Source organism: Dryas octopetala, chromosome 1 (assembly GCF_963921425.1).
Source record: "Dryas octopetala chromosome 1, drDryOcto1.1, whole genome shotgun sequence".
NCBI classification, from domain to species: domain Eukaryota; kingdom Viridiplantae; phylum Streptophyta; class Magnoliopsida; order Rosales; family Rosaceae; genus Dryas; species Dryas octopetala.
In genome coordinates this window covers 19,111,008-19,124,178 of record NC_141366.1, presented here as the reverse complement: position 1 = coordinate 19,124,178, position 13,171 = coordinate 19,111,008, and the positions used below count along the sequence as shown (strand labels likewise).

Genomic DNA, 13,171 nt, shown 5'->3' with positions numbered 1-13,171 from the left:
AGTACTGCCTCTCTGCATTTCTATCTCCGAAAAAGATAAGACAGATTTGAGTCGAGCTCAGTGACCATGATTGCTAAACACATTTCTGCATCAGATTAAAACTTTTACAGTCAAATCATGGGTTGGTCATGATTGCTTTGGGTTAGGGACAAGTTATTATGATGAGGGTCCATTTCTACGAGCCCATTCCCAAAGTTCAGTTAGAACTGCTACCCATACAAACATATTCATCCAAGCCTTGCAAAAGTAGAACTTGATCTATGAAAAGTTTGAGCAGATTGAGACGAGAAAGACCAAGTTCTTACAGAACAACAGTTGAGTCGACAAAACAGACAAAGGTAACTTGTACCAACTTACAAAACAAACAAACTCCACACACAACACACCTTCGTCTCCACAGGCAAGTACTACAAAACACAAGAAAAGTGCCAAAAAGGTCCACTTACGAAACTAGTAACTGGAGTACATCGCCTGTAAAGTACCACCTCACTTCACCTGCATGATATCTGATAAATTTAAGTTCTGATGACAACTTTTGAAGTCTCTAAACCTGAAACATGAAGACAGGGAATGCAAGGATTTAATTTAATAAAAGAAACCAAAATACTCTTTTGGTTACTAACCGAACCGATTGATGTCTTAAAAACACAAGCCAGAGCACTTAATTAACACCTGGTTAACATTATACCCTCAAGACCTAAGGTAAGTAGTCATTAATCCTATTGGCAATAAATGCTTCCCAGGTCAGATTATTCATCACAGTATACACTGGTTCAGTGCACAGCTGTATATGCAAGCAAACTGGTCATTCTTCACCTCAAACTGCTGACTACCGCTTAGGAAACAATTTCACTTTCAGATATGAAACACTGGCTGGAATGCAGGCAATACACACCTGATAGTTGACAGTTCCAATGCAAGTGACCGTGCATGGGCACACACGTATATAGCTATGAAATCCAATTGCTTCCTAGTTCCTATATTCTTTCTATAACTCAATGAAACTGTTTTAAACTTGCTCCTAATAAAAAAAAAAAAAAAAAAAAATCAAACGATTAAACCCCTTTGGTGTCCAGGATTCCAGGTACACGGGCGTGCGCACACTCACAGCTATGATATCCAACAGTTCCTACATCCTTTCTATGAAAAATGATCTACTATTATGCCCAATCATAAATATCAAGCAATTTAATCCATTTATACATGCTATTACATCATGCTGGTGCCCATTTTCTGGAGATTCCAGGTTTTTGTCTACAATGCTTGCATTCAGATTTCAGAATCACCATTGGTGTCATTGGCCAAACCATATTATGGGACAAATATGCTTCTTGAAATCTGATAACTAGAAGTTTCTTTATCTCCTATACAACTGATTTCTGAATTGTTGTGGACCCTTAAAGTATCTCCAAATTCTGTGATTATCCTAAAGGAATGCGGTATGGGTACAGGAACGCAATATGCTACTATGTCCATATGCAGTACATTCGGGGTATACTACCACTTCCGACTTCCTCTACTTCTTCCACATCCACACCTTACTCATAGGTAAAACCCACCTTGTGTTGTCCAGTTGTCCTACATCTGCACAATCAAGTCTATCCATACATGCATGCATAAATGCATAAACACTTGAATACAGGCACATCAAATAAATTAAAAGCACTTTGGATAAAACTGCTGTGCCTTAATTTGAGTATGTCAACATCTTTTGTTCTTAAGTTTTCTCTGATTTTGACCACTCTCTTCTTAACACAATGTACCATGGTACATTGGGAATGCTAGCTTTGACAATTGGATGGCTCAAGTACCATGATGCAATGTGTATCATGTTTCGAGGGAGGGTAGGGGAATCTTGTAACATAATGCTTAACATAATGGGTAGCAGATGAAGCTTGCAATACACGTGGCATGGTAGGCAAGTAAACCAAATATTTTGAAAACTTTCTCTAAAGAGATTCGCATAAGAGAATTTTTACAATAAGTTGAAAGCAAGAATCAGAAAACTGAAAACTAACCTGAAGGTCGGGTGCCATGACTTCAAGAAGCATCAGCTGTGATTTTTCCTATCGTTTTAAGGTCAAAGATCTCAATCCAATAATTATCAGGATCCTTAATGAATGCTATCCCTTTCATCTTTCCTGCAATCAACATCAGAAATTCAAGGAACTAAGAATTCAGACTTAGTTAAACAACTGAAAATTAACTTTTTGCTTTCATTTATTCCTTTAGATACAAATATGGAAAATAGTGAAATGCACCATGAAAAATGAACCCCAGCAGGAGTTTATTGATTTTTCAAATCCTTTTGTTTAAAATTGTGCAAGTTAGTGTTACAAACAAGACAAAGAAATAATCTCCGCAACAGTCCAAAACATCCATCATCAATAGTAACACTTCACAATCTGTGCATGCATTTTCCAAAAGTTTCTTTTATCACTTGTGCATCAAGAGAAAGATATCATATCCCCACAACATCACACCTCATAACTCTTCCCTCCTCAGACATCCAGATTTCAGGAGGCCATGGAATATAATTCATTAACTCAAAACAAATATAGTATATGATGCTTTGGCTACTTTTGCAAATTACATCATATGGTCAGAAAGAAAATAAATTCCTGCTTGTGATAGATATTCAGAGAAATTGTCTTATAAGGATGATAAATGTGAGCATGCATAAGCAGCTTATGTGAAAGGTCAGCCATTGGATTGCAAAGCACCAAACTAAATCTTACAATCCAATGACTCACATTTCTCATACTTATGAGAGAATTCCTCTAGATACTCATTCATGGAAAATGTCTAAATTCCTTTTGAGAAAAAGAAAAGAAAGTTCACAAAGGGATTCAGTACAAAATTAGATGTACTGCTGTTGCTAATTTACAAAAAGCAAAGATCTTTTCTTCTACTGAAACCATCTGACTCCACTTATATATAGTCTATTTATACCACAGTATCAATCCCTAGACTGATACTGAGATTTATCAATCTATTTACATGCAAAGGAACTAAGGTGTCCCAATCAATCCCCACCCATTATATATGTTGATGTTGTTGAGGATACATCTTACCTCTTAATAAGTTCTACAATGTGATTGAAATCTTACCATCATCTGGCTTTTTCACAAATTGCACCCCCAGACGTTCAAATCTCTCGCATGCCTTGTATGTATCATCAACAGTGATGCCAATGTGTCCTGAGTAACAAATGAAGACTGTTAAGCCAACCAGTGTTAATGCCAGACACTATAATTCACTCAAAGCAACATAGAGTCTCATAGAATAACTATATACTACAAATGCATTATCCATCATGCAAAACTACATGGAGATATGTAAATGATGAGGAATATTCAAGTAATTCACATCTGCAGTAAGATAACCTGTGGTTCAGTATTTAACTATTCCCCTCAAATGCACAAAAATAACATCCTGTATGATTTCCAGTGGTTAATATGCTGATCCTGTCTTGTTATTTTATTATGATATAAAAAGTACAGATTCATCTACACAAATCAAGCCTGCCTGATAACTAGGCCAGATATGGTCAGAAAGCCCTGTATCTTTTGTTTAATATCATGCAAACTTTTACTGGTATAGCATACCAACACAAATAGTGATACACACCAAAACCAGTAGAACGGGTACCTGTTTCTTTATAGTTCTGTTTCTTGAAAGAAATATAGCCTAAATTTTTTTATGGACAATTAAGCAATTGGAGTATGTATAAAATAAATGGTTCATATAGAGTCAAAATGTCTCATTAAATAATAATCAGTAATGATAACTATCCTGGAATTATTCATACTTTTCACATAAGAAGGAAAGACATAATGTAGAATTTGGCATCAAATCGACTAGTTAATCAAACTATATGCATGGGGAGAAACAAATACATTAAAAAAAGTGGTTTGCTTTCACATATTTGTAGAACAATTACATACCAAAGCCACGAGGTTCTGAATTCCCATTGTGGTATCCTTTGAATTCAGGATCACTTTCTGTACCCCAATTACTGTAAAAGGTAAGTGGTCGTCAAACATTATCGAAAACATTAGGCAAAAATATTGTGCAAAGAAAAAGCCCATGTAGGAAAATTATAAAAATCTTACTGTGTCAACTCAATTGTAGCTTTCTGACCAAAGGTCCAAACTGTTCTATCAGTGGAGTTAGTCGGAGCTGATGCGGGATCCTATCCAGAAAAAGATAAATAAAACATTTTTTAGAAACTCAGGCTTTAGTTGCATATATAGCTTTGACAGACTAAAATGTGAAAGGCCAACAATGATCCTGTAAGAAACGGCAGAAAAAACAGGATGTGGGAGATGGGCCAGATGGTTGATCGGATGGCATAGAAAATCATATACAATATTGCAAAACCCAATTATCACTGTAAATCCTACCAAAGAACTTAGTATGAAATTCTGTCCTCCTAGATGCGATGTTATGAAATTTATTACCTCATAGCCCAAAAAGTACAAACTAAACTTCATTTCTGGAAAGTCCAGCCTCTTAAGTAGCCTGAACAATTGAAGAAATCACCATCAACTTCCACTTAAAAGTTATCTTCTTCAACAAAGTATCCACTTAAAGAATCTCTACCAATTGAAAAATGCATACATGCATTGGACATGCAGACACATATACACAACAATCTAACTGAATGCAAAAAATGGGTTTACATATAGACTATAAATGCATGCATCATCATGATAACACAACAATCCAACTGAATGCATAAATTGGTCCAAACTTTGACTAAAAACGGATGCGTAAGCATGTCCCAAAGAACTCAAGGAAACTGTGAGGTATTCCAAAGATAGAACCACCATAAGTGTCCAACATCAAGAGTTAGATCCTATTGTTTCAAAACAGTAATAAACAATGTTCTTAAGCAAAATAGGCACAAAAGATATGTATGGTTTTACGAGACTCAAAGGTGCCCACACTTCTAGTGGTTAAATTGTATGAAAACAAGAGCTAACACCATAGATGTCAAGTGTCAAATACAAAAAAGAAAAGTACTGTTTTTTTTTTATACCCAGAAATCCCCCAGGCCAACCCAGATTCGAACAAATAAGCAAATTACTTTTATGCTTGTATAGGAGACCTCTTTTGTTGCTCAGGCGTTTCGCACCTATATGCTCTGAACCGGTCATAAAATTATATAAATAGAAAAAAGCACAATCAAACTTGCATTACAGTCCACCACTTTTAATATAGCAAATGCTAAGCATGTAATATTTTCTTCTGCCATTCATATTATTCATCATCAAGTCTATTGATATATCCCAAGAGAGCAAGAAGGGATTTGATAGGTTCGCCTATTATTCTTTTTCTCCATTATTTGTGCAGCTTTCTAATAACAGAGACAACAAAAGCACCCAACTCATAGACCACCAAATATTAATGCACTTTACCCCCACACAAAAATGCAATATTTTCATGAACCAAACACTTCAACTTAAACAAAAATGTTAATGTCAACTTACACTAATTAAATAAATAAATAAAATTAGATAACAAATTTGAAAACCCATTAAAACAGAAACCAGAACTTACGACATGCCCAACACACGTGAATAAAAGTCCAGACTGACTTTAGGGTCCTTAATTCGAAACATCTGCAACCAAAATATAGAAAGTAAAATTAGATGGCAGTGGAAATGTTAGCATAAACTAAAATCATATTATAAATAATGTAATGGAGGTGGTTGCATTGCATACAGTTTGTTGCATGATGTAACCCTTAGTGGCTTCATCTGGGGTGGCCTGGAGACCCGGATTGTTGGCGGGTGAGTCTTTCGGGTCGGATGATGCCATTGAGAACAACCGGAATCGGTGCTTCGGACCCTGCAAGCCACACACATACAAGCATAAGTACAAGAGCAAATGAGAAATTTGGGGAGGTTACATGGTTGATTTGGACCTTGGGTTTAGTGACAAAGAATGGGATTGTGTATGAAAATGTGGAAGAGGGATTAGGTGTGAATCGGATCAGGGAGAGGCGGGAAAAGAGAGCTGGGATTGAAGCAGAAGCCATGGAGGTTTTAGGTGTGTGAGAGAGTGAGTATTAATGTATTATTACCTTCTGTGAGAATTGAAGGCAGAGGAGACGGTGGCTCTCTGAAGACTGATGGATAAATTGCCCTCTGATTTGGAGGTTTTAGAAGACTCCAACTATTATGCCATTTAAGTGGCCAAAAAAAAAAAACTATTATGCCATTTATTGGAAAAAAAAAAAGTAAAAAAAAATTACACCATTTCATATAAGAGAAGTTTATTCAATTGAGATTTTAAAATTGTTATAAACCCTTATAAATTTCATGGATTCTAAAAATTATTATCCATCAAAATTTAAGGAAGAAATATTGAAATTTTTATTACCTTTGTTATTTGAACAAAATTCATCAAAATTCTGTGAAATCCATTAAAATCAATAAACTTTTTAATACACATAGTTTTCATATTTTCATAAAATCTTTAAAATTTTGAATTAAATAAACTTACATTTTCAGAGAATCTTTCAGATTTTGAATTTGATACACCTAAATTTTTATAGACTTTCAAATTTTTTTAAAATTCATTAAAATCTCAATTGAATACATCATATTCTACTTGTTAAAAAAAAAAATTAAATTCTAAAATATGAAAAAATTAACATATTTATTAATTATAACTCTTACAAGAAGACTGAGCCGGGTTAGCCCAGAGCCAAAAGTGTAAGGCACATGCTCTGCTTTTGCACAAATGAAGCAGACTACGCATGTCCATAATATAGTATCTAGTTAGAATCGGCCCATTGGGCCTGAGCCATTTTTACATGCCAAACTCTAACTACATAATTTGAGTGTGAGAGTCAACGGTAAACTAGTAAACACACATGCACATATGAGCTCTTTAAAAACAAAATTAATCAACTAGTAATCACACCAGCTTTTTCGCACCAGACTAATTCTTTAGGCTGGTCAATGGTAGACAATCCACGTTGGGCCTAAGGGATTCACAAAAAATTTTACCTTCCTTGCTGCCTATCTCTAAAGGTTGAACTAGAGACTCGAACTCCTAAAAAATTATTATAATTCCAAAAGAAAAACTACAAAAATATTGGGTCAGTTATAAATAAGGCTAGATGAGGGGGACAAATACAAAATATGTCTAACCACGTGTATGGTACGACCATTCAGTGTTATGGCGTCATGTGTACTGTTTACTTTAAAAATTGTAAATCTTACTTAAAATATGCACACATGTCAGTATATCTTTAAAAGTCATACCAAACAGATGACACAACCGCCCTTTTGAAGAATCTCTCATTGTTACCTTTGTTAGTTGGTGAGCATGACCATCATAGTGTCATTTATAGTAATCGTGGTTAAATATAATTAACTATTTAGAATTAATATATTCATGTGCTATTTTGATCACAACTTCTCAAGTGTTAATATGATGATATAGCAAAGTGGGTTAGGAATAAATAATTTGTTTATTCTTCATATTTGACTAAATAAAATTAAATAAAAAACACATCAGCCCTTCAATCCCGATGTACAAGAATCTTAAGCAAAAATATTTTTGGTGTGGTTGTAACACTATTACCAAGCTATGTGTTATAATGTAGGTGGACAATGAATTTACAAATTTAGAATTTAGGTTTTAGATTTTAATAATTATACACGTGTTGTAATTTTAATAGATTGGTTATACTGCCACGTGGTGTTATGGTCACATAGGAAAATTTTCTCACCCAAAGCATTCTCCATGCCCCTCCCATCTTTCCGGCGGCCTTTGACGAGCCCAAGTGGAGAAGAAGTTCCTTCCTTAATCCCATAATTATGTGATTGAATTTTAGGTTTAAAAGGAGCAGCTTCTCACTAATGATCAAAGATCTAAGAGGCGCATGACTCATGATCCCACTTGTTCTATCTATTGGAATGATTTAGAAATTCAGAAGCATGTTTTGGTTGATTATAACCTAGGAGGTTTGAAGCTCTTTATGCCAACATGTTCACCTGAGGTTGACCAATTTTGGTAGTCTCTCTGACTGGCGTGTAGCTAATATGAAATCTCCTCCCCCAGCCACTTGAACATACCTTGGAACCTCCTCTTTGTTGTAGCTGCTTGATTTCTATGGAAGTTGAGGTGTAGTGCTGTCTTTGACCATAATTTTAAGCTGCCTGCTATGCTTGCTACTTGTATTATCAAGTATTCCCCTTATTAGTTCATGGCTAACTTGTCTACTACCAGTAAGCCATCGAGAATGCAAGCCTATTAATTAGCTTGGGAACCTCCCCTTTATAGTTCTTATAAGCTGAATGTTGATGGCTCTAAGGTTGGTTCTTAAAACTTGTTGAATTATACTTAATTGGATAAAAACCCAGTTACCCCACTGTTTTTTTGTTATCAATTTAGGCCCTATTTCACCTTGCTACGTTGAATTTTTATTTTTGCTGTATTTTTTATTTATTTTGAATGCCCATTTTGCCCTTTAGTTGACAAATGACTAGTTTTAATGTTATGTCAATTAATTCCTTATATTAAGCAATCTTTAATTATGATTTTCATACTAATTACCTTTAATTTTAAGTTGATTTCGTATATCATTTAATTGGTAATTAATTTATTATTTTGAATATTAATTACGTTTCATTCGAGTTGAGTTCTCATTGTATCACTTGTTCTTGTAGCTGCTCTTCGTCGACCACGAAGCTCCTTGGTGAAAGGTAAATAAAATTCTGACTTTTTTTAATTTTTAATTTTCGGTGGTTTTTGGGTGACCCCCCAAACTCCATGGAAACATAGCCACGAAGCCCTTGACAGCGACACCACGACCCCCCAAAGCCTCGGACGACGACCCCCCAAGCTTGGACAGCGACACCCTGCGCGCAGCACCTGCTCGACGAAATGCCTGAGAGAGGCCTGCGTGACTACGTCCTGCATTTTTTTTTTTTTTCAATTTTTTGGATTCATGAAACACCCTTTTTCAGTTTTCCCTACACTAAACCCCCACCCATCCGCAAAATTCCTCCCAAAATTCCCAAAACCCACACCCATTTGCAACTACACCTAGGTCGCCATCCGACAATCCCCCACCACCGCAGTCGGTCACCTGCCCGGTCCCTAAAAAATTTTGCCACCGCTTCGCGGCGCCGGCCTCCACCTAACCATAACCTCCCAGGTTAAGGATCCTGGATCCACCACTGTCCGCAAGAGTTAGTTGTGTTTTTTGATATTCAATTGTAATTTGTTTCTTAATAAAAAAACAAAAATATTTATGTTGCAACTTACTATTATTCAATGAGTTAGTTGCATTTGTGATATTAAATTGTAATTTTTTTTTAAAGAAAAAAAAAAAAAAAAAAATTATGTTGCAACCTACTCCTATTCAACACATTGTTACACTGCGGCTAAGCTATGCTTTGCCTATTGTTCAAATACTTCACATGGCACTCAAATGAAGTAAAACCCTAAATACTTCAATGTTTGCCAATACCGAAGTACCTAACGTTGAGGTGTATTCTAAGGTATTTTGTAACATATTATATATAGGGTGCTTTAATTAGAAGGGAAAAAAAACGTAATTTTCTTAAACACAAGACTAGCTATTGCAGACTTAACTTCCAAGATAAAAATTAGCGCCGAGGATTCAGTAGTTGCAAACGTAGCTCAAAATGCAAATGCACCTGAATTGATAATGAATATGTCGAGCGCTCAATGATCAATTTTACGCTGACAGACGCATGTATGCACATAAAATGTCTTTTAGTTTAAATTTGTTATCAGGTGTATTTCCAATTAAAATAAAAACGATTTTTGTGCTTAAGAGTAATTAATATAGAGGGTTACTATTTGCACACCCTTAAATTTCTTTTTGCACACCCTTTCTGAAAAAAAAAAAAAAAAAAAAAAACTCAAGGGAAAAGACCATTTGGCCCTCCCCTCCCCTCACCCACACACCCCCATCCTCATCCCCCCCTCCCTCGTACACACCCCATCTTCCCATCTCCATCTTTTTTTTTTTTTCTTCTTCACCGTCGAAGCCCACCCCCCACCCTCCACCCTCCACCCTCCACCCTTTCTCTTCTTCTTCTTTCCCCCACCCCAACCACCTTCCCCCGAGCCCTCCCCTCCTCTCCTCCCCCACCTCCCCGCGTGCACCACCTACAACACAGCCACCACCACATTCTTCCTCTCTCTCTCTCTCTCTCTCTCTCTCTCTCTCTCTCTCTCTCTCTCCTTCCCTTTCTCCTCTCACCCAAGCAGACAACCAAAAAAAAAAAAAATTACAGCGGGTTCGGCGGACCAGTGCTGAACCCGGTGGTTTCGTTCGACAGGTACCTGCCGAATAGAATATGATTGTTTGGTGGGTACCTACTGAACGAAACCACCGGGTTCGGCACTGGTCCACCGAACCTGCTCCAATTTTTTATTTTTTTGGTTTTCTTCTCCGGCGAGCTGGGTAGGTTGGGTGGTCGGCGTGGTCTTGGCGGCTCTGCATGCATGTGTGCAACTTGGGTGGGGGGAGGAGCGAGGGAGGGGGTGGGGGTGGGCTGTGTATGGAAGTTTGTGGTCTGTGGGGGTGCGGCAGGGGGAGGGGAGGGGGATGGCAGAGGGAAGAAGAGAAATGGAAGGAGAAAAAGAAAAGGAGAGGGGGAGAGAGAGAAGGGAAGGGTTGAGCCGCCGGCAACCCCGCCGGCGACCTTGCCGGCGGTGGGGGTGGCTGAGAGAGGTGTCGGGGTGGGGTGTGTGTTGTCTAGGTTTTGGGAGGGGTGTGTATAAGTTGGGATATTTTGGTAATTGTGAGGGGTGTTTATATGAGAAATGTTAATTGTGGGAGAGAGTGGGGGTGTTAAGTGAGAAAAAGTGAGGAAATGGTGTGCAAAAAGAAATTTAGAAGTGTGCAAATAACAGCCCTCTTAATATATGTGTGGTAGTTAGAGTTGTAGACTTTACCTATTTTCTAAGTATAGATATATAGTGAAAAGATATAAACTAATCAGTGGACTTAAATGAACTAAAAAACATATAGATAATAATTATAAAGTCCTGGACTCTTAATGATAAATTAACCCACCTATTTTACCTAAATTATAAAAAGGTCCACCTAATTAGTTTTAAACCCACCTTTTAAAAAAATAGATTGTTGTCTCTCTCTATGATATTCTCCTACCTTTGTTCGATCTCCCCTATAATCTCTCTTTCTCTCTCTTTCTTTCTCTCTCTTCGTTTGCTGCTCTTTCTCTCATTGTCCGCACTCTCTCATCTTTTGCCGATCTCTCTATTTCTCTGTATATTTTTGTCTCTCTCTCTTCTCCTCACTATAACTCATCACCGGAACCTTGAAGGAGGCCAGTAATTTCCAGATCCAAGCGCTAGGGCGCATCTGCAAAAATGTATGTATTTTTGCAGATGCAACTCAATATACAAATCACATGCCGAACAAATGTAGCTCAAAAAATGTAGATGCACCTTAATATACAGATGCACATGCTGAGCATATGCAAGTGCACCTGCCAAGCAGATGCAACTCAAAAAATGCAGATGCAAATACACATGCTTAGTGCTCGGTGACCTAATTTACGTTCACAGATGTGCTTTACGTATAAGAATTGTCCTTTAAATCAAGATAGTATCTCAATGTCCTTCTTACCCAGTAAATTAATGATTTGGTAGTAAAATCTAATTTACTATTTTAATTATGTGTATAATCATTATTTAACATTTTTTATTTATTTGGAAAGATAATTCAAATTTAGAATCTCTTTAAAAAATAAAGAGAAATACCACTACATTAACAACTAATTGGTTTAATAGCTGCTAAATGAGCATCTTGTCCCCTTACCTAGGAATGCATTAAATTTGAAACCATTAAGTAGATGGACCAAAAAGAAACAAAAAAGTCTAACCACTTGTTTTTTGGTCTTTGAGGAACTTTCAGTATTATACATGTCCTCACATATTTCACACAAATAACAATTCAAAATATTTTAGTTATGTTATCATATGCAAATAATATTTATATTAGAGGTCACCAAAAAGCCCAAGGCTCGAAGCCCGATTTGGCCCGAAATTTAGGTCGGCCTGGCCTGACCCAAATAGTCATTGGGCTGGGCTTGGGCCATTCCCTTGAAGCCCACGGGCCGCCCGAAGCCCGGGCCGCCCACTTAGGCCCGGCCCAGAGCCCATTTACACACAATTTCAATAAAAAAATTTATGATTTTGGCTATGTTGTGAATCAAACATGAGAGACCTCATAGAACAAACTTTAACTTTCAACCAACTGAGCTGACTAGTTTATTTGTCTAATTGGTGAATCATAACATATTTAATAGGTTTTTTATTTGTATACTCTAATAAATTATTAATATGCTTATTAAGTTATTATAATCATATAATGTTAATAAATAATAATAGTATAAACTATGTAATACCATAAATAATAAACTTTTAAACTTATATACAACCAAGGAGTTAAATTTCGAAAATTTCGCCGAAAATTTCGTTTTTTGAGGGTATAGAAATTTTAACACTAGTTCATGAATTTTTCGCCAATATTTTGCCGAAATTTGGCGAAATTTCGTTTCGAGCAACAAACCCACCATTTTTATGTCTGTCTTCTCCTTGCCAGTTACAAAGTCAGCCACTGCGTGATTGGGGAGGAAGGAGAAAGAAGAGAGAAGAGAGTGGGGAGGAAGAAAATCAGATCAGGGGAGGGAGAGAGGGAGATCGGGGAGGGACTTGGGAGAGAGAGTGGCGCTGGAGAGGGAGGACAGGAGGAGAGAGAAGAGAAGGAGGTTTGATATTATACCATATGCTGACTTGCTGAGTGAGTCGCGGCGGCTAGGAGAGAAGAAATGAAGATGGAAGCCAGGAGGGAAAGAAAAGGAAAGAAAAAGAAAAAAAAGAAAAAGGAAGAAAAAGTAAAAAAGGAAGAAAAAGGTTCTGCACAAGCCTATGACTCTATGAGACCTTGAGAATGAGATATTTTGGTTGTTGGTTATGGTATTAGAAGCGTCAAATACTATTGAGCTGAGGACAAACGTATGGGACCTTCTAGTTTCACACTTTCACATATCAGTTTCAAACCACACATTGTTAATTTATAATAATGTCAATTATGTCAGTTGTCAGTGCACAACTTATGCAGTTCTGCTCAATGCTCACGCCA

General features: G+C 36.9%; 1 protein-coding gene across 3 annotated transcripts; it reads right to left on the bottom strand.

Annotated features, from left to right (window-relative positions):
- Window positions 1-253: 253 nt before the first annotated feature.
- Window positions 254-6,183, bottom strand: LOC147298873 (lactoylglutathione lyase family protein / glyoxalase I family protein). Of its 3 annotated transcripts, none has more exons than XM_086240822.1 (9): window positions 6,092-6,183; window positions 5,731-5,856; window positions 5,566-5,627; window positions 4,464-4,524; window positions 4,116-4,195; window positions 3,948-4,018; window positions 3,111-3,200; window positions 2,019-2,141; window positions 254-550 (listed from the first exon to the last, which is right to left on the bottom strand). In XM_086240822.1, the coding sequence occupies exons 2-8, from the start codon at window positions 5,824-5,826 to the stop codon at window positions 2,041-2,043; spliced, it is 561 nt and encodes a 186-aa protein (XP_086096948.1). In that variant the 5' UTR covers window positions 5,827-5,856; window positions 6,092-6,183; the 3' UTR covers window positions 254-550; window positions 2,019-2,040. The 3 variants fall into 3 exon arrangements, with proteins under 3 accessions (XP_086096948.1, XP_086096939.1, XP_086096944.1); XM_086240813.1 differs by lacking the exon at window positions 6,092-6,183 and adding an exon at window positions 5,933-6,085; XM_086240818.1 differs by lacking the exon at window positions 6,092-6,183 and adding an exon at window positions 5,933-6,085 and having other exon boundaries at window positions 254-495.
- Window positions 6,184-13,171: the final 6,988 nt, after the last annotated feature.

Coding starts and splice junctions, on each gene's coding strand:
- LOC147298873 (XM_086240813.1), bottom strand. CDS start 6,046: ATGGCTTCTGCTTCAATCCCAGCTCTCTTTTCCCGCCTCTCCCTGATC. Junction 4,196..4,463: donor TGTACTTTTTGGGCTATGAG/GTAATAAATTTC, acceptor TTTTCTGGATAG/GATCCCGCATCAGCTCCGAC. Junction 3,201..3,947: donor TTCAGAACCTCGTGGCTTTG/GTATGTAATTGT, acceptor TTTGTTACTCAG/GACACATTGGCATCACTGTT.